Here is an 18,841-nt window from a genome sequence, read left to right as displayed (position 1 = left end):
GAAAATTAATATTTGTGTCATTCTCAAAACTTTTGGCCACGACTGTATGTGCGCGTGCTTGCATGTGTGTCACTGACTGGGATAGTCGCATCTGGAACCTTCCAATGCTTCTGCTAAAGCATCCAGCTTAAAATCTTCCCAATTCTGATTCCATCGGAATAATGTCTTCTAACCTTTCACAGGCACACACACACATGCACGCACGCACACGCATGCACGCACACACACACGCACTGTGTTAGCTTGGCTTTGTTGCTGTCTGTATATCATCCATTTACCTCCACTCCTATCTCTCTCTTTGTTCCTCTGTCAGGAGAGAAGAAATCCTTTGTTGGTCTGGAAGCCTTCTTTCCTGGAACCATCAATCAACCTATAAACTGGCTTTATCCACCACCATGGGGGTGGACAAAGCCATGGAAACCACCAAAACGTTTGAATATGAATGCACACATTTACATGAGAAGCAGATATTTGATTTACATACATGGGCGTGCCTAAGTCACAGGCTACATTTACAGGACAGTGATGTTATTGTGCATTCTTTGCGCTTTGTGTCATTATATTGCACCCCTTCCAGCATAAAAAAAGGTGGATTTCACAATCACACCAAATGGCCTTATACACTTCAATGACCTTAACAATGGCATCCAGTAAATAAACCAAAAAACGTTATTGTTTAGCCTATGAAGTTATGAAAAATATGAATAACTATCCACCCATGACGCCAATGAGGGAGCGTTTGGTCATTGACTGCAGGTAAGGGCTACACAATATCGATTTCATAAACAAATAACATAGCTTTTTCTGTTTTTCATGAGAATACGCACGTCACATTCATGCGCACTGGCCAATGCTGGGATAGATTGGCGGTCCCACGTGTCCTCTCTCACTCTCTCCATTCAATTTCAATTGAAGGGGTTTATTGGCATGGGAAACATATGTTAACATTGCCAAAGCAAGTGAAGTAGATAATAAACAAAAGTGAAATAAACAATACAAATTAACATTACACTCACAAAAGTTCCAAAAGAATAAAGACATTTCAAATGTCATACTATGTGCAAGAAGTACAAACGGCACTACAGAGGGTAGTTAAAGTACAAAAGGGAAAATAAATAAACATAACTATGGTTTGTATTTACAATGGTTTTTGTTCTTCACTGGTTGCCTTTTTCTTGTGCTGTTATGTCACACTGTGGTATTTCACCCAATAAATATGGGAGTTTATCAAAATTGGGGATGTTTTCGAATACTTTGTGGGTCTGTGTAATCTGCGGGAAATATGGGTCGCTAATATGGTCATACATTTGGCAGGCGGTCAAGGAAGTGCAACTCAGTTTCCACCTCATTTTGTGGACAGTGTGCACTGTCACTCTGCATAGATGTCCGCCGGCGCATACGATTTAACAGAAAGTACAGAGAACGGGGAAAAGACATTTCCCTCGCCACAATTACTAGAGATTGTTTTGGAGCTGATCATACCGTCAGTCAGCATCCTGTGTCTGAGTTCGGGACAGTTGCCGCTGTAGCCTTTAAAAAACACTCTACTCTGCGTTTGTGAGCAAACTTAGGTTTTGGCAAAGAATACTGGATTCTACGCGGAACACCTTTGGTAAAAAGAACCGGAATATAACGATCGAACGGATGAGAGGTGAATGGGGTAATAATCTGATTAAACGTTCCGGAAATATGTAGCCTAAACATATTTATATTTTTTTTATTCCTTGACAGCTTTCTCCGTTTATGACACCAGCGTCATATATTTTATTTTTCTATTTTCTATTCGTACTAAAGATGACGACTAGTGGTGATGCGAACTGAATTGAGGACCTATGTGGCCAGTGTGACTCAATTACACATTCTCTGGCAAAATTGTTCCCTCTCATTTTTGGCGAGTGGGACACCAGACTTTCACTAAAACCACAATGTGCATGATGTGTCCAAGCCAAGGTCCACATTCTGCCCAGTAATGCAGGCCCAAAAATGACTCTTCAACCAATATTTTCTAGATGCATATCCTCCTATGGATCGAACAACAGAACACCATGCTCAGGCCTAAAGAAGAGTTCCAACGGCTCTCCGAATTCCACAAAGGAATATGAGAACTTCTCCACTCTCTCTTTCTGAGATAATAGCAGCACCAGACAACAGGACCGACCAGGCTAACCGCACGATGCAGTCTGGTCTGCTGCCCGAACAAGCCATCTACATCGTGTTGGAGGTGATCATCTCAGTGACTTCGGTGATCGGAAACGTGATGGTTATCTGGGCGGTGCGGATCAACCATTCGCTGCGAGACACCACCTTCTGTTTCATTGTGTCTCTGGCTCTGGCGGATATTGCGGTGGGGGCTCTGGTCATCCCGCTGGCCGTCACCATCAACATCGGTTTCAAGACGCACTTCTACAGCTGCCTGCTGGTCACGTGCATCGTGCTGGTGCTCACGCAGAGTTCCATCCTCGCGCTGCTGGCCATCGCTTTCGACCGTTACCTGAGGGTGAAAATACCCATGAGGTAATAAATAATAAGAGAGAGAGAAAGTGGGAATATTGTGCTTTGCTGAGTTTTTTTTTTTGTCTCTGTTTGCATGCTTTCTTTGCCATGGTCAGTAGGTCAAACATTCGTCTCGTTTGTGTGTTGGCAGTGGGATTTGAGATATTGTGCAGTATAGGCTATTTTGTTGCAGATTGCCTGAACAGGCTACTCAGCCTATTTTACAGTAAGCTCCAAATGTATTTGGACAGTAACTTTTTTAATTCTGTTTTTGGCTCTGTACTCCAGAACTATGGATTTGAAATGATACAATGACTATTAGGTTAAAGTGCAGACTGTTTGCTTTCATTTTAGGGTACATAGAAATGAATTGTAAAGAATGTATTGCGTCATTTTGGAGTCACTTTAATTGTAAATAAGAATAGAATATGTTTCTAAACACTTCTACAATAATGTGGAAACTACTATGATTACGTATAATCCTGAATGTGACAAAAAAACAAAAACACAATACATTATTTACCATTCATTTCTATTGGGCACAAAATAATCTGATACACAACCAAAACAAACAGCAAATGCATCCAACAAATTTGTAGAGTCACAAGCTTGATGTAGTCATTGAGTGCTAATACTTAACTTTTTTTTTTACTACTTTAATACACATAAGTTAATTTTTCCTAATACTTTTGGTTCCCTAAAATGGGGGGACTATGTACAGTGAGGGGAAAAAAGTATTTGATCCCTTGCTGATTTTGTACGTTTGCCCACTGACAAAGAAATTATCAGTCTATCATTTTAATGGTAGGTTTATTTGAACAGTGAGAGACAGAATAACAATTTAAAAAATCCAGAAAAACGCATGTCAAACATTTTATAAAATGATTTGCATTTTAATGAGGGAAATACGTATTTGACCCCACTGCAAAACACGACTTAGTACTTGGTGGCAAAACCCTTGTTGGCAATCACAGAGGTCAGACGTTTCTTGTAGTTGGCCACCAGGTTTGCACACATCTCAGGAGGGATTTTGTCCCACTCCTCTTTGCAGATCTTCTCCAAGTCATTAAGGTTTCGAGGCTGACGTTTGGCAACTCGAACCTTCAGCTCCCTCCACAGATTTTCGATGGGATTAAGGTCTGGAGACTGGCTAGGTCACACCAGGACCTTAATGTGCTTCTTCTTGAGCCACTCCTTTGTTGCCTTGGCCGTGTGTTTTGGGTCATTGTCATGCTGGAATACCCATCCACGACCCATTTTCAATGCCCTGGCTGAGGGAAGGAGGTTCTCACCCAAGATTTGACGGTACATGGCCCCATCCATCGTCCCTTTGATGCGGTGAAGTTGTCCTGTCCCCTTAGCAGAAAAACACCCCCAAAGCATAATGTTTCCACCTCCATGTTTGCCGGTGGGGATGGTGTTCTAGGGGTCATAGGCATCATTCCTCCTCCTCCAAACATGGCGAGTTGAGTTGATGCCAAAGAGCTCCATTTTGGTCTCATCTGACCACAACACTCTCACCCAGATGTCCTCTGAATCATTCAGATGTTCATTGGCAAACTTCAGACGGGCATGTATATGTGCTTTCTTGAGCAGGGGGACCTTGCGGGCGCTGCAGGATTTCAGACCTTCACGGCGTAGTGTGTTACCAATTGTTTTCTTGGTGACTAGGGTCCCAGCTGCCTTGAGATCATTGACAAGATCCTCCCGTGTAGTTCTGGGCTGATTCCTCACCGTTCTCATGATCATTGCAACTCCACGAGTTGAGATCTTGCATGGAGCCCCAGGCCGAGGGACATTGACAGTTCTTTTGTGTTTCTTCCATCTGCGAATAATCACACCAGCTGTTGTCACCTTCTCAACAAGCTGCTTGGCGATGGTCTTGTAGCCCATTCCAGCCTTGTGTAGGGTCTACAATCTTGTCCCTGACATCCTTGGAGAGCTCTTTGGTCTTGGCCATGGTGGAGAGTTTGGAATCTGATTGATTGAGTGCTTCTGTGGACAGGTGTCTTTTATATAGGTAACAAGCTGAGATTAGGAGCACTCCCTTTAAGAGTGTGCTCCTAATCTCAGATCGTTACCTGTGTAAAAGAAAGCTGGGAGCCAGAAATCTTTCTGATTGAGAGGGGGTCAAATACTTATTTCCCTCATTAAAATGCAATTCAATTTATAACATTTTTGACATGCGTTTTTCTGGATTTTTTTGTTGTTGATCTGTCTCTCACTGTTCAAATAAACGTACCATTAAAATTATAGACTGATCATTTCTTTGTCAGTGGGCAAACGTACAAAATCAGCAGGGGATCAAATACTTTTTTCCCCTCACTGTACAAGTGCTGTAATTTCTAAACGGTTCACCTGATATGGATGAAAAGAGACTGAAATTAAAGCTTTAACTTTAACATAGTCATTGTATCATTTTTAAATCCAAAGTGCTGGAGTATAGAGCCAAAACAACAAAACATTTGTCATTGTCCCAATACTTTTGGAGCTCAATGTAGCTGCAACTACACAGTCCATTGACAGTTTTGCCAGACAGGCACATGTCTTTTATCAATTCGCTCACCTTCTGCGTCCTCTCTCCTCCGTCCTCTCTCACTCTCCTCCTTTTGAAAAAGGTCAAAGTTAAATCGAGGAGAGTCGGCAAGGAGAGTGTACATATTATTGGAAATGTGCAGGCTTGAAATAAGACGGTGCTTCTGCACTCGCGCGTCGTTAGGCAAATTATGTTTACAGAGGTGGATCCCAAAATAAATGTGTAAAGTGTTCAAAACAAATGAAGTTAGTTGTGCAAGACATTTTATAGATAAAACAATAAGTAGCATATTGTTTTTAAACGTGTGCATGTTTTTGTCCTCTGGCAAAACAAAAGCTGATTCAAAGGGGGTGTGGCAGATTTCAAAACTCTTCCGTGATAGGATACACATGAATATCTTTGACGAAAGGAGGAGGGGGCTGTCGAGGAGGGGAGGACACTCTTCCGTTTGCCAGAGGAGTAGTTGGTGAACCAGGCGAGGCAATCATTTGAGGTTGTTGAGTCTGCCGATAAGAATGTGGTGATTGACAGAGTCGAAAGCCTTGGCCAGGTTGATGAAGACAGCGGCACAGTAATGTCTCTTATCGATGGCGGTTATGATATCATTTAGGGCCTTGAGCGTGGCTGAGGTGCACCCATGACCAGCTCTGAAACCAGATTACATAGCGGAGAAGGTACGGTGGGATTCGAAATGGTCGGTAATCTGTTTGTTAACATGTTAAGGACAGACGTTCCGCTAGCGGAACCCCTAGCCAACAGCCAATGGCATCGCACGGCGCGAAATACAAAACCAACTAAAATACCACAATTCAATTTTCTCAAACAATGAACTATTTTACACCATTTTAAAGACAAGACTCTCGTTAATCTAACCACATTGTCCGATTTCAAAAAGGCTTTACAGCAAAAGCAAAACATTAGATTATGTCAGGATTAGTACCCTGCCAAAATTAATCACACAGCCATTTTCAAAGCAAGCATATATGTCACAAAAACCAAAACCACAGCTAATTGCAGCACTAACCTTTGATGATCTTCATCAGATGACACTCCTAGGACATTATGTTATACAATACATGCATGTTTTGTTCAATCAAGTTCATATTTATATCAAAAAACAGCTTTTTACATTAGCATGTGATGTTCAGAACTAGCAAACTTCCGGTGAATTTACTAAATTACTCATGATTAACGTTCACAAAAAACATAACAAGTATTTTAAGAATTATAGTTACAGAACTCCTTTATGCAATCGCGGTGTCAGATTTTAAAATAGCTTTTCGGCGAAGCACATTTTATAATATTCTGAGTACATAGCCCGGCCATCATGGCTAGCTAATTTGACACCCACCAAGTTTGGCCCTCACCAAACTCAGATTTACTATAAGAAAAATTGGATTACCTTGGCTGTTCTTCGTCAGAATGCACTCCCAGGACTTCTACTTCAACAACAAATGTTGTTTTGGTTCCAAATAATCTATAGTTATATTCTAATACCTCCGTTTTGTTCGTGCGTTCAGGTCACGATCCGAAGGGCGCATTTCGTGACAAAATATTTCAAAATATTCCATTACCGTACTTAGAAGCATGTCAAACGCTGTTTAAAATCAATTTTTATGCTATTTTTCTCGTAAAATAGCAATAATATTCCAACCGGCAATGTTGTATTCATTCAAAGGCTGAAAGAAAAAAATTGAGTAGTCTCGTGGACGCGCATCTCCAGTGTCACTGTTCCCAGCCTGACCACTCACAAACAGAGCTGCTGTACTTCGCCCAGAGACTGCAGACACCCCATTACACTTTCTGGCACCTTCTGAGAGCCAATGGAAGGCTTAGAAAATGTCACTTTACAGCACAGATGCTGTATTTTCGATAGAGATGCTACAGAAGGACGACAAATTGTCAGACAGGGCACTTCCTGTATGGAATCTTCTCAGGTTTTGGCCTGCCATATGAGTTCTGTTATACTCACAGACACCATTCAAACAGTTCTAGAAACTTTAGAGTGTGTTCTATCCAAATCTACTAATTATATGCATATTCTAGTTTCTGGGCAGGAGTAGTAACCAGATTAAATCGGGTACGTTTTTTATACGGCCGTGAAAATACTGCCCCCTATCCCAAACAGGTTAACTTGGCTTTCGAAGACCCTAGAAAGGCAGGGTAGGGTAGATATAGGTCTAGAGCAGTTTGGGTCTAGAGTGTCTCCCCCTTTGAAGAGGGGATGACCGCAGCAGCTTTCCAATCTTTGGGGATCTCAGACGATACAAAAGAGGGTTCGAACAGGCTGGTAATAGGGGTTGCAACAATTTCGGCAGATAATTTTAGAAAGAGAGGGTCCGGATTGTCTAGCCCAGCTGATTTGTAGGGGTCCAGATTTTGCAGCTCTTTCAGAACATCTGCTATCTGGATTTGGGTGAAGGAGAAATGGGGAGGCTTGGGCGAGTTGCTGTGGGGGGTGCAGGGCTGTTGATTGGGGTAGGGGTAGCCAGGTGGAAAGCATGGCCAGCTGTAGAAAATGCTTATTGAAATTCTCAATTATAATGGATTTATCGGTGGTGACAGAGTTTCCTAGCCTCAGTGCAGTGGGCAGCTGGGAGGAGGTGCTCTTATTCTCCATGGACTTTACAGTGTCCCAGAACGTTTTTGAGTTTGTGCTACAGGATGAACATTTCTGCTTGAAAAAGCTAGCCTTAGCTTTCCTGACTGATTGTGTATATTGGTTCCTAACTTCCCTGAAAAGTTGCATATCACAGGGGCTATTCAATGCTAATGCAGAACACCACAGGATGTTTTTGTGCTGGTCAAGGGCAGTCAGATCTGGAGAGAACCAAGGGCTTTATCTGTTCCTGGTTCTACATTTTTTTGAATGGGGATGCTTATTAAGATGGCGAGGAAGGCACTTTTAAAGAATAACCAGGCATCCTCTGATGGGATGAGGTCAATATCCTTCCAGGATACCCGGGCCAGGTCGATTAGAAAGGCCAGCTCGCTGAAATGTTTTAGGGAGCGTTTGACAGTGATGAGGGGTGGTCGTTTGACCGCAGACCCATTATGGATGCAGGCAATGAGGCAGTGATTGCTGAGATCTTGGTTGAAAACAGCAGAGGTGTATTTAGAGGGCAAGTTGGTTCGGATGATATTTATGAGGGTGCCCGTGTTTACGGATTTGGGGTTGTACCTGGTGGGTTCATTGATAATTTGTGTGAGATTGAGGGCATCAAGCTTAGATTGTAGGATGGCCGGGGTGTTAAGCATGTCCCAGTTTACGTCACCTAGCAGCACGAGCTCTGAAGATAGGTGGGGGGCAATCAGTTCACATATGGTGTCCAGGCACAGCTGGGGGCAGAGGGTGGTCTATAGCAAGCGGCAACGGTGAGAGACTTTTTCTGGAAAGGTGGATTTGTAAAAGTAGAAGTGGGAACTGATTGGGTACTCTGCAGGCTCTCTCTGCAGTAGATTGCAACACCGCCCCCTTTGGCAGTTCTATCTTGTCGGAAGATGTTGTAGTTAGGGTTTTTTGGTTCCTAAGCCAGGATTTAGACACGGCTAGGACATCCGGGTAGGCAGAGTGTGCTAAAGGAGTGAATAAAATAAACTTTGGGAGGAGGCTTCTAATGTTAACATGCATGCATATCGTGCACAATTAGCTGTCCTTCCTCTACTATGAGATATCTCCTGTATCACTATACACAGAGGGGTATCGTTCCCCAGAGACTCTATTACCTACTTCCTTAATTTATGAGCCACACAGATCTCCGCCCCAGTCACATTCTATTCTGCTCTCCCAATTGCCTATAACATTAAAGCCTTGGTTTTTGGGACTCCATAGAATACACTGATGTCGGTCCTGCCAAACTCTGCAACTAACACCCTTATGCAAACATTCTGTCTCCCCGTATGTACCTTGCCTCCAGCCACAAATACAGTACCAGTCTAAAGTTTGGACACACCTACTCATTCAAGGGTTTTTCTTTATTTTTACTATTTTCTACATTGTAGAATAATGGTGAAGACATCAAAACTATGAAATAACACATGGAATCATGTAGTAACCATAAAAGTGATAAACAAATCAAAATATATTTTATATTTGAGATTATTCAAAGTAGCCACCCTTTGCCTTGATGACAGCTTTGCACACTCATTCTCTCAACCAGCTTCATGAGGTAGTCACCTGGAATGCATTTCAATTAATAGATGCGCCTTGTTAAAATTAATTTGTGGAATTTGTTTCCATCTTGAGACAATCAGTTGTGTTGTGACAAGGTAGGGGTGGTATACAGAAGATGGCCCTACTTGGTAAAAGACCAAGTCCATATTATGGCAAGAACAGCTCAAATAAGCAAAGAAAAATGACACTCCATCATTACTTTAAGACATGAAGATCAGTCAATGCGGAAAAGTTCAAGAACTTTGAAAGTTTCTTCAAGTGCTGTCGCAAAAACCATCAAGCGCTATGATGAAACTGGCTCTCATGAGGACCACCACAAGAAAAAAAGACCCAGAGTTACCTCTGCTGCAGAGGATAAGTTCATTAGTTAACTACACCTCAGATATTGCAGCTCAAATAAATGCTTCACAGATTTCAAATAACAGACACATCTCAACATCAACTGTTCAGAGGAGACTACGTGAATCAGGCCTTCATGGTCATAATGGAGATTAGAAAAGTGGAAATCTATCATTTGGTCTGATGATTCCAAATTTGCGATTTTTGGTTCCAATGCAGAGTAGGTGAAAGGATGATCTCCACATGTGTGGTTCCCACCATGAAGCATGGATGAGGAGGTGTGATGATGTGGGGGTGCTTGGCTGGTGACACTGTCTGTTATTTATTTAGAATTCAAGGCATTCTGCAGTGATAAGCCATCCCATCTGGTTTGCGCTTAGTGGGGACAATGACCCAACACACCTCCAGGCTGTGTGAGGGCTATTTGACCAAGGAGAGTGATGGAGTGTTGCATCAGGTGACCTGGCCTCCACAATCACCCGACCTCAACCCAATTGAGATGGTTTGGGATGAGTTGGACAGCAGAGTGAAGGAAAAGCAGCCAACAAGTGCTCAGCATATGTGGGAACTCCTTCAAGACTGTTGTAAAAACATTCCTCATGAAGCTGGTTGAGAGAATGCCAAGAGAATGCCAATAATTGCATCGTTGACGTCGTCCTCACAGTGACTGTACGTACATACCCCAACCAGAAGCCATGTATTACAGGCAACATCCGCACTGAGCTAAAGGGTAGAGCTGCCACTTTCAAGGAGTGGGACTCTAACCCAGAAGCTTATAAGAAATCCCGCTATGCCCTCCAACGAACCATCAAACAGGCAAAGTGTCAAGACAGGACTAAGATCAAATCATACTATACCGGCTCCGACGCTCGTTGGATGTGGCAGGGCTTGCAAACTATTACAAACTACAAAGGGAAGCACAGCCGAGAGCTGCCCAGTGACACGAGCCTACCAGACGAGCTAAATTACTTCTATGCTCGCTTCGAGGCAAATAACACTGAAACATGCATGAGAGCGTCAGCTGTTCTGGACGACTGTGTGATTTCGCTCTCCACAGCCGATGTGCCTAAGACCTTTAATACAGGTCAACATTCACAAGGCCGCAGGGCCAGACAGATTACCAGGACGTGTACTCGAAGCATGCACTGACCAACTGGCAAGTGTCTTCACTGACATTTTCAATCTCTCCCTATCTGAGTCGGTAATACCAACATGTTTCAAGCAGACCACCATAGTCCCTGTGCCCAAGAACACTAAGGTAACCTGCCTAAATGACTACCGCCCGTAGCACTCACATCTGTAGCCATGAAGTGCTTTGAAAGGCTAGACCCACTCCAATTTGCATACCACCCTAACAGATCCACAGATGATGCAATCTCTATTGCACTCCACACTGCCCTTTCCCACCTGGACAAAAGGAACACCTATGGGAGGATGCTATTCATTGACTACAGCTCAGCGTTAAACACTATAGTGCCCTCAAAGCTCATCACTAAGCTAAGGACCCTGGGACTAAACACCTTCCTCTGCAACTGGATCCTGGACTTCCTGAAGGGCCGCCCCTAGGTGGTAAGGGTAGGTAACAATACATCCGCCACGCTGATCCTCAACACAAGGGCCCCTCAGGGGTGCATGCTTAGTCCCCTCCTGTACTCCCTGTTCACTCATGACTCCACCGCCAGGCACGACTCCAACACCATCATTAAGTTTGGCGATGACACAACAGTGGTAGGCCTGATCACCGACAATGACGAGACAGCCTATAGGTAGGAGGTCAGAGACCTGGCCGTATGGTGCCAGGACAACAACCTCCCTCAACATGAGCAAGACAAAGGAGATGATTGTGGACTACAGGAAAAAGAGGACCGAGCACGCCCCCATTCTCATTGGTGGGGCTGTAGTGGAGCAGGTTGAGAGCTTCAAGTTCCTTGGTGTCCACATCACCAACAAACTAACATGGTCCAAGCACACCAAGACAGTCGGAAAGAGGGCACGACAAAACCTATTCCCCCTCAGGAGGCTGAAAAGATTTGGCATGGGTCCTCAGATCCTCAAAAGGTTCTACTGCTGCACCATCAAGAGCATCCTGACTGGTTGCATCACTGTCTGGTATGGCAACTGCTCGGCCTCCGATTGCAAGGCACTACAGAAGGTAGTGACTGGGTACATCACTGGGGCCAAGCTTCCTGCCATCCAGGACCTCTATACCAGGCTTTTTTTCTATTGCCTACTTAAGTAGACGGTCTAACTGGTTCGCCATGTTCAGAACATGCTGTCACGGGGGGGAAGATTTGGCGCATGGTGGTGACGTCAGACCGTCTACTTAAGTAAGCAATTGAAAAAAGCCTGTCTATCATGTTCATTGAATTGGGATAAGACGATCCTCCAAAACTAGCGGACCAATAGAGACTCATTGTCTACGCCTCCCTCTAAACCCCGCCCTTCACGGAAAAATAATGCCAAAACTCGCAATCGAAAAGACTGGCAGTGAATGCAAAGAAACAGACATCGAAAGCTTAAGATACGAGTAGCGTAACCAAAAGATAGTGCATACAGGCAAGAGCGTAGGCAAAATGTATTCAATAGGATTGGTTATTGGGAAAGTTTAACCGAAAACTATTTTTGCATTCGTTTTCAAACATTTTTTCAGAGATTTGCTCTCGCTTTAAAATTATTTGCTTACAAGTTTTGGGGTTTTGCTTTTGATGTCTTATTTTTGTTTGCAATTCTATACATTTTACTTTCAATTGTTTGGTTTTTGATTTCAACATGCATTATTTCACCCGTCACCCACCATATGTTAACATTCTCAACTTTATTTTTCATGTACATGATTTCTTTTATTTTGAATTCAATACATATGGCGTGAAATTGACCCCATACTGAGTCGGAGCGGAGCTTGTCTGCCCACATTAATCGCTTGCTCCGCCGCAGCTCACCGGCTGATGTAGACTGTGTTTTCAGGGTCTATTGCCATTGAAAAATCAGTGTTTGATGGATATTTAAGTCACTATTTTTGCTGACGAAATTAACTCTGCCTGGTATAAGATGAGGGACAGTGTCTGACAGACCAACCAACCTGCACGTGTCTTCTATGCCATTGTTATTTTTATTGTCCATTGTATGGTTATTTTTTACCCTTGATTATTGTTGTTACTGATTGTCCCGCTGACAATCTTGATTATTATTATTATTATTTTAATGACGTTAATATTGTAAATGAGTTACTTAATTTCCAAAGTACTCTTTGGCAATATGTACATTGTTACGTCATGCCAATAAAGCAATTTGTATATATAAATATGAGAGAGAGAGAGAAAATGTGTGGGTATATTTAGGTGTCCCTTGAGTATGACGGGGTAGTAGACAGTCTAGTACATGGATTGCAAAACACGGTGGATACAAGCCAATCACAGACGTGATTTTCAGAATATAAATCAGCCAGCCAAGATGTTGAGCATGTTGCATTTACTCTATCATGGGTTTGTTCATTGAATGACAAAACCACATTTTTGACAAGATGCAGACGTTTGGCTTGCTCCGAAAACGATTTGTAGTGCAGAACACAAATTTCTTCTATTGATTCAAAGTCAAGAAAGTAGCAAGTTTCAAATTATACCCAAGTGCAGACTGTGTAGAAGTAACAATGTTTATTGTAACAGGGGCAGGCAAACGACAGGTCAACGCAGGCAGGGTTCGATAATCCAGAGTGGTGGGGCCAAGGTACAGGACGGCAGGCAGGCTCAGGCAGAGTAGTCAGGCAGGCGGGCTCGGAGTCAGGACAGGCAGGGGTCAAAACCAGGAGGGTGAGAAAAGAGAGACTGGAAAAAGCAGGAGCTGAGACACAAAACGCTGGTAGACTTGAACAAACAAGACGAACTGGCACAGACAGACAGAAAACACAGGTATATATACCCAGGGGATAAGTGGGGAAGATGGGCGACACCTGGAGTGGGGTGGAGACAAGTACAAGGACAGGTGAAACAGATCAGGTTGTGACAGAAAGAAAGCACTTGGAAGCATATAAACAGGGAAAACAGAAAAGTATGCACTAAAACTCCAACAATTGTTGCTCAATACACACACACCAACCCAGTATACTCTAGCTCCTCATTCTTGTCTAATCCCCCTGTCTCCATAGCTACAAATATGTGGTGACACGGCGGCGTGCAGGCATGGCGGTGGTGGTGTGTTGGATTGTTGCCATAGCGGTTGGCCTGACGCCCATGCTGGGCTGGAACAACCGGCAGCGTCTCCGGGACAACGTCTCCCAGGTGACCCATGACCTCTTAGTGATGTGTAAGTTTGAGAACGTCATCAGCATGGACTACATGGTCTACTTCAACTTCTTCGGGTGGGTGCTGCCGCCCCTCGTCCTCATGCTGCTAATCTATGCTGAGATATTCTACAAGATACACCACCAGCTCAACAAGAAGGTAGCTGTCTATTGAGAGTACCTGTCTTGAGAATCAGATGACTAGAACAGGGTAACCCTATCTTCTTTACCATGAGCTATGTGCATTGTCTCTATTATATGTGCAAGAATTATCCATGCTGATGTATTATATGATCCAACGCCAGCTCGGTAAGAACATTAGCCTGATTTAGTCTTTCCAATGTCTTGCCAAGGTTAGCTTGAGCTAGTCTTTCCAATGTCTTGCCAAGGTTAGCTTGAGCTAGTCTTTCCAATGTCTTGCCAAGGTTAGCTTGAGCTAGTCTTTCCAATGTCTTGTCAAAGTTAGCTTGAGCTAGTTTTGCCAAAGTTAGCTTGATCTTGCCAACTCCTATGGTCATTCTCACATGGCCTGACAATGATCCTAGGAGTTGGCAAGACCGCACAAACAGTTCTGGGACCAGGTTACATGAAGGTCACTGACTAGACTAGAGTCAGATGAATGAAACGGGTGCATTTGATGAGCACAGCAGGGAGGTGGAAGGAGATAGAGGGAGGTTAAGGGGTATTGAAATTGGCTGTCCTTTGGCGTAACAGGTTATTCCCCTTAGGGATGAAAGCTTAGACAGGCATAATGAGCAGAGATGTCAATTTGTTTCTAAATCAGGTGTCAACTCATTCCAGCCAGGACACAATGTTGTGCAAATCAAACACACTTAGAATAGAATAAGCAAAAAATGTAATGTTAGTTATCATCAGTTAACTTGTAAGTATGCATTACAGAAATGTACAGCCTCTGAATCTAAAGTCTAAATCCTCTTCTCCCTCCCTCCTACCCCAGGTGATGGAGAGCCACAGAGACCGCAGCCATTACTACAGTAAAGAGCTGAAACTAGCCAAGTCATTGGCTCTGGTCCTCTTCCTGTTTGCTATCAGCTGGCTTCCTCTAAACATCCTCAACTGTATCACGCTGTTCAGCCCGAACTGTGACAAGCCCACGCTTCTCATCAACATCGCCATCCTGCTCACACACGGCAACTCTGCTGTGAACCCCATTGTCTACGCATTCCAGATCAAGAAGTTCCAGAATGCGTTCCGGAAGATCTGGAAGCAGTATGTGCTGTGTAGGGACCCGGTAGGCAAGCTGCCCCAGAGAGGGAGTAAGCGCAGATTGGAGAGGATGTTGAGGGCGACCGATGATGACAGTTATGTCTGATCTGCTGATGAAGGTCATAGGGGGCACGGGTCTGTCACATCTCGCAGTTTGGTGTGGCGTTCTTTTATGCTTTTCATTTTTACACTTTGTTTGTTAACCATCTGTCAATGATGGCTTTTCAGTGGTGGGGTGTTGGACTGATCTTGTTGATCATGCACATACTCGGTACTAAAGGACTGTTATGGAAACGCTGCTGGCAGCGGAATCCAATACAGCAGAGAGTTTCTACTACAATGCAACTCAAACACGAACGTAATGGATATCCCAAGGGCCAATCTAATCCCTGATTGTCTGCGAGTGGATTACAAACCAAAATGTAAATGTGGAAAACGCAGGGGAATCAGACAGAAGTATAACAGGGTAGTAGACAGTAAACATCCCTTACCCACCACCTTGCTGATCAACGTCCAGTCACTGAGGGGGAAAGCGGATGAGCTATCAGCAAATCTGCGCTTCCAACATGAATACTGGGAGGCCTGTTTGCTGGCGTTTACTGAGACTTGGCTGGATGAGTCCCAGACAGGGAGCCAGCTGGCTTCACACTGGCCAGATTGTGATCTGACCGTCACAGGGACCAGTGGTGTAAATGGATCCTGGTAAGAGAGAGACTCTGTACCCCCGACATTGAACTGCTTTCTGCGTCACTGCGACCTCACCATCTGCCCCGTGAGTTCCCCCAATTGTTTGTTACCGTTGTGTACATTCAACCAAAAGATAATATAGCAAAGGCATCAGAGATTATTTATGATCTGTCACAGAAACTGGAGTCCATCTCCCCCGACGCACCCACATTTATTTTAAGGGATTTTAACAACAGCACTTTGCACAAGGTCCTGCCGACGTACCACCAGTATGTGAAATGTCACACTAGGAAAACTAAGACTTGATTTGTGCTATGGGACAATACCAAATGCTTTCTCTGCCACCACCGGACCTCCCCTGGGGACATCAGACCACAATGTTGTCTACCTCCGGCCAACCTACTGTCAGCTCCTGGAGAGGGAGAAACCTACAGTTAAAACTGTCCAGATCTGGAACGACAACAGTATCACTCGTCTCCAGGGGTGTTTTGACTGTACTATGTGGGAGGTATTTGAGGACAGCAGCTCTGATCTTGATGAACTCACAGATGTTATTTCAGACTATGTAAACCTCTGTGTTGAGTCAGTTGTGCCTACTAAAACCTGTAAAATCTTCCCTAACAATAAGCCTTGGGTATCAAAACATCTAAAATCACGACTTGATAGGAAGAAGGCAGTTTATGCTGAGGGTGATAGACAGGCTTTAAGAGATGTACAACGTGAGAGCAAAAGACAGCTACTGGTGGACAAGGAGGCATAACAAGCAAAGGGTGGAGAGGACCCTCTCCTCAAGAAACTCAAGGGTAGCCTGGCAAAAGATTAAATACATGGCTAATGCCACCCACATAGGCAGGGGAAAAACCAATGCTGACCTTGGGCCAGACATGAGGGCCAGAACAACGCTAATGAACTGAATGTTTTCCTCTCAAGATTTGAATCAGACGACTTAGGAAGCAAACAAACAAATGGAAGCATCATTACAAATGTTTGAGAGGGTTGTTGTTAAACAGGCTGATGTTTTGAAGTTGTTCAGTGGATGTAATGCCCAAAAAAGCCCAGGCCTGGACAAAATAAGTGGACATTGAAGCACTGTGATAAACAAATAGTTGGTGTTTTTACAGACATTTTCCAATCCTCGCTCGACCGGCAACTGTGGTGGAATATTGACTCAGAAATATAACACATTTACTAGAACTTGTGAATTCAAATGAGACTTTAATACAAGGTAGCAAAGCCGAGCCCTTCCACGTAAAGACTTGTTTACAAACGTAACAGAGCCGAGCCCCTCCATGGAAAAGACAAAATGTTCATATTACAGAGTCCTGCCTTTATAGGATTCTGTCTTTGCATAACGTATAGAGTGCCCTCCCTCTATATGAAAATAGCTTCCCTTGACCTTTCTTTATCATTATCTCTCCATCTCAGTTGTTGCTTGTTAACACCCACATCTGACAGCTGTATAGGTTATAATGGTAGCAGGCCCTGGTCATACATGTTCCATTCCTTATATGGCCATTCTGTCTTAGCTCTCCAACGTGGACAGCTTAGATGCTGCTAATAATGGAAATGCAATCATAATCATGAGTTTTGCTCCAACACAACACGTGCCAGTATTGTGGAAAAACTCCATAATTATACCCATTCCTAAAGCATCTAATCCCTCTTTGCTGCATGACTACTGCCCTGTCGCCTTGACAGCCTTAGGAATGAAATGCTTTGAGAAAATTGTGAAAGGTCATTCTCAGCACCACCCAGAAGCACCACCCGTTTCAGTTTGCTTATCAGCTCAGCAGAGGAGTTGATGCCATTCTTTCTCTCATCAACATGATCTACAGACATCAAGAGGGCGCCAAATCCCATGTCAGTGTTCTGTTTGTTGACTTTTCTTCTGCCTTCAACACAATCCAGCCTTATATTCTGGCACAGAGACTCATAAGTGACTTCTCCTGAGATGGGGGGGCTGGTTTTGTGGCTGTTGGACTTCCTGAGCCAGATGACACAGCGGGTCAAGTTGGGTCCCCGAGTGTCGGAGATATGCACCACCAACACAGGCTCCCCACAGGGATGAGTTTTGGCCCCACTCCTGTACATTTTGTACACCAATAGTTGTACTAGTTTCCATCCTGACAGACACCTTGTTAAGTTTGCTGATGACACTGCCTCGATCAGCCTGTTGCATGATGATGAGGAACAACATGGCCCCGTCCTAAATGACTTTGTAGAGTGGTGTGATGAATCACACTTGGTCCTCAATACCAACCAGATCAAAGAGATGTGCATAGACTTCAAGAAGCATACAACACCTACCTCTGCATCATCTGTCAGAGGTCAGAACATAGAGATAGAGGAATACAGATATCTGGGTGTCCTCTTGGACAATAAGCTTCAGTGGAGTAAATGTACAGACCTGATCTACTAAAAGAGTCAGAGACTACTTTCTAAAAAAGCTGGGATCTTTTAATGTGGAGAGTATTTCAACTTTTTGTATTGTTTGTTGGTTTGGCAATGCCAGTCAGAAAAATATCCTGAGAAGGATTACCACCACAGCAATCAAGGTACTTAGAGTCAAACAGACAGGCCCTCAGCAAGACTCATAAAATTATTTTAGACCCAAGCCACCCCCTATACCCGGACTTAGAACTACTCCCCTCTGGGTGCAGGTATAGAGCACCCCCTGGCATGAAAACCAATCTAGACAATAATTTGTGCCAGGTGTGATATCCCTCCTAAACAGTTCAGGCTGATGTTCCTACCGACCCAGTAAGGCCAGCAGGCTAGTCTTTTTTTATTTGGATGTGACTGTTATGAATATTGTGCTGTCAATTTGTTGTATTGTCATGTACATGATACTGCAACAACATTTCCCCATGGGGACAATAAAGTAAGTAAGTGAAGATGTCGGGATGTGAATACTGGATTATTAGAGCAGAAGGATGTACATGACAATGGTTTCTCTGTTGATTTGCCTGCTGGTTAGAGAATTATGATTGGATAAAGAGGTGGTGGGAGGGATCCTAACCCTGCAGTGATTGAACTGAAGGAGGGTATGGGGAAGGGACCCTATCCCTATCCCTCGACAGAATCGAGGGGGACCCTAACCTCAGTTTGA

At 43.8% G+C, this 18,841-nt stretch overlaps 1 protein-coding gene across 1 annotated transcript; it reads left to right on the top strand.

Annotated features, from left to right (window-relative positions):
* The first annotated feature begins 1,365 nt into the window (after positions 1-1,365).
* On the top strand, positions 1,366-18,626 carry LOC106582690 (adenosine receptor A1-like). The gene is made up of 3 exons (XM_014165992.3): positions 1,366-2,514; positions 13,684-13,978; positions 14,777-18,626. Exons 1-3 carry the CDS (start codon positions 2,099-2,101, stop codon positions 15,149-15,151), a joined length of 1,086 nt encoding a protein of 361 aa, XP_014021467.1. The 5' UTR covers positions 1,366-2,098; the 3' UTR covers positions 15,152-18,626.
* The last annotated feature ends 215 nt before the right edge of the window (positions 18,627-18,841 follow it).

This window comes from Salmo salar, chromosome 22 (assembly GCF_965601325.2).
Source record: "Salmo salar chromosome 22, fSalSal1, whole genome shotgun sequence".
Classification (NCBI taxonomy): domain Eukaryota; kingdom Metazoa; phylum Chordata; class Actinopteri; order Salmoniformes; family Salmonidae; genus Salmo; species Salmo salar.
Note: the sequence above shows the minus strand (reverse complement) of the source record. Positions and strands in the feature narration are given on the sequence as shown.

Excerpts from the sequence above, each read along its gene's own strand:
- LOC106582690 (XM_014165992.3), top strand. The coding sequence starts at position 2,099 with ATGAGAACTTCTCCACTCTCTCTTTCTGAGATAATAGCAGCACCAGAC. Across the intron at positions 2,515-13,683 it reads AGGGTGAAAATACCCATGAG|CTACAAATATGTGGTGACAC; the intron begins GTAATAAATAAT and ends CTGTCTCCATAG. Across the intron at positions 13,979-14,776 it reads ACCACCAGCTCAACAAGAAG|GTGATGGAGAGCCACAGAGA; the intron begins GTAGCTGTCTAT and ends CTCCTACCCCAG.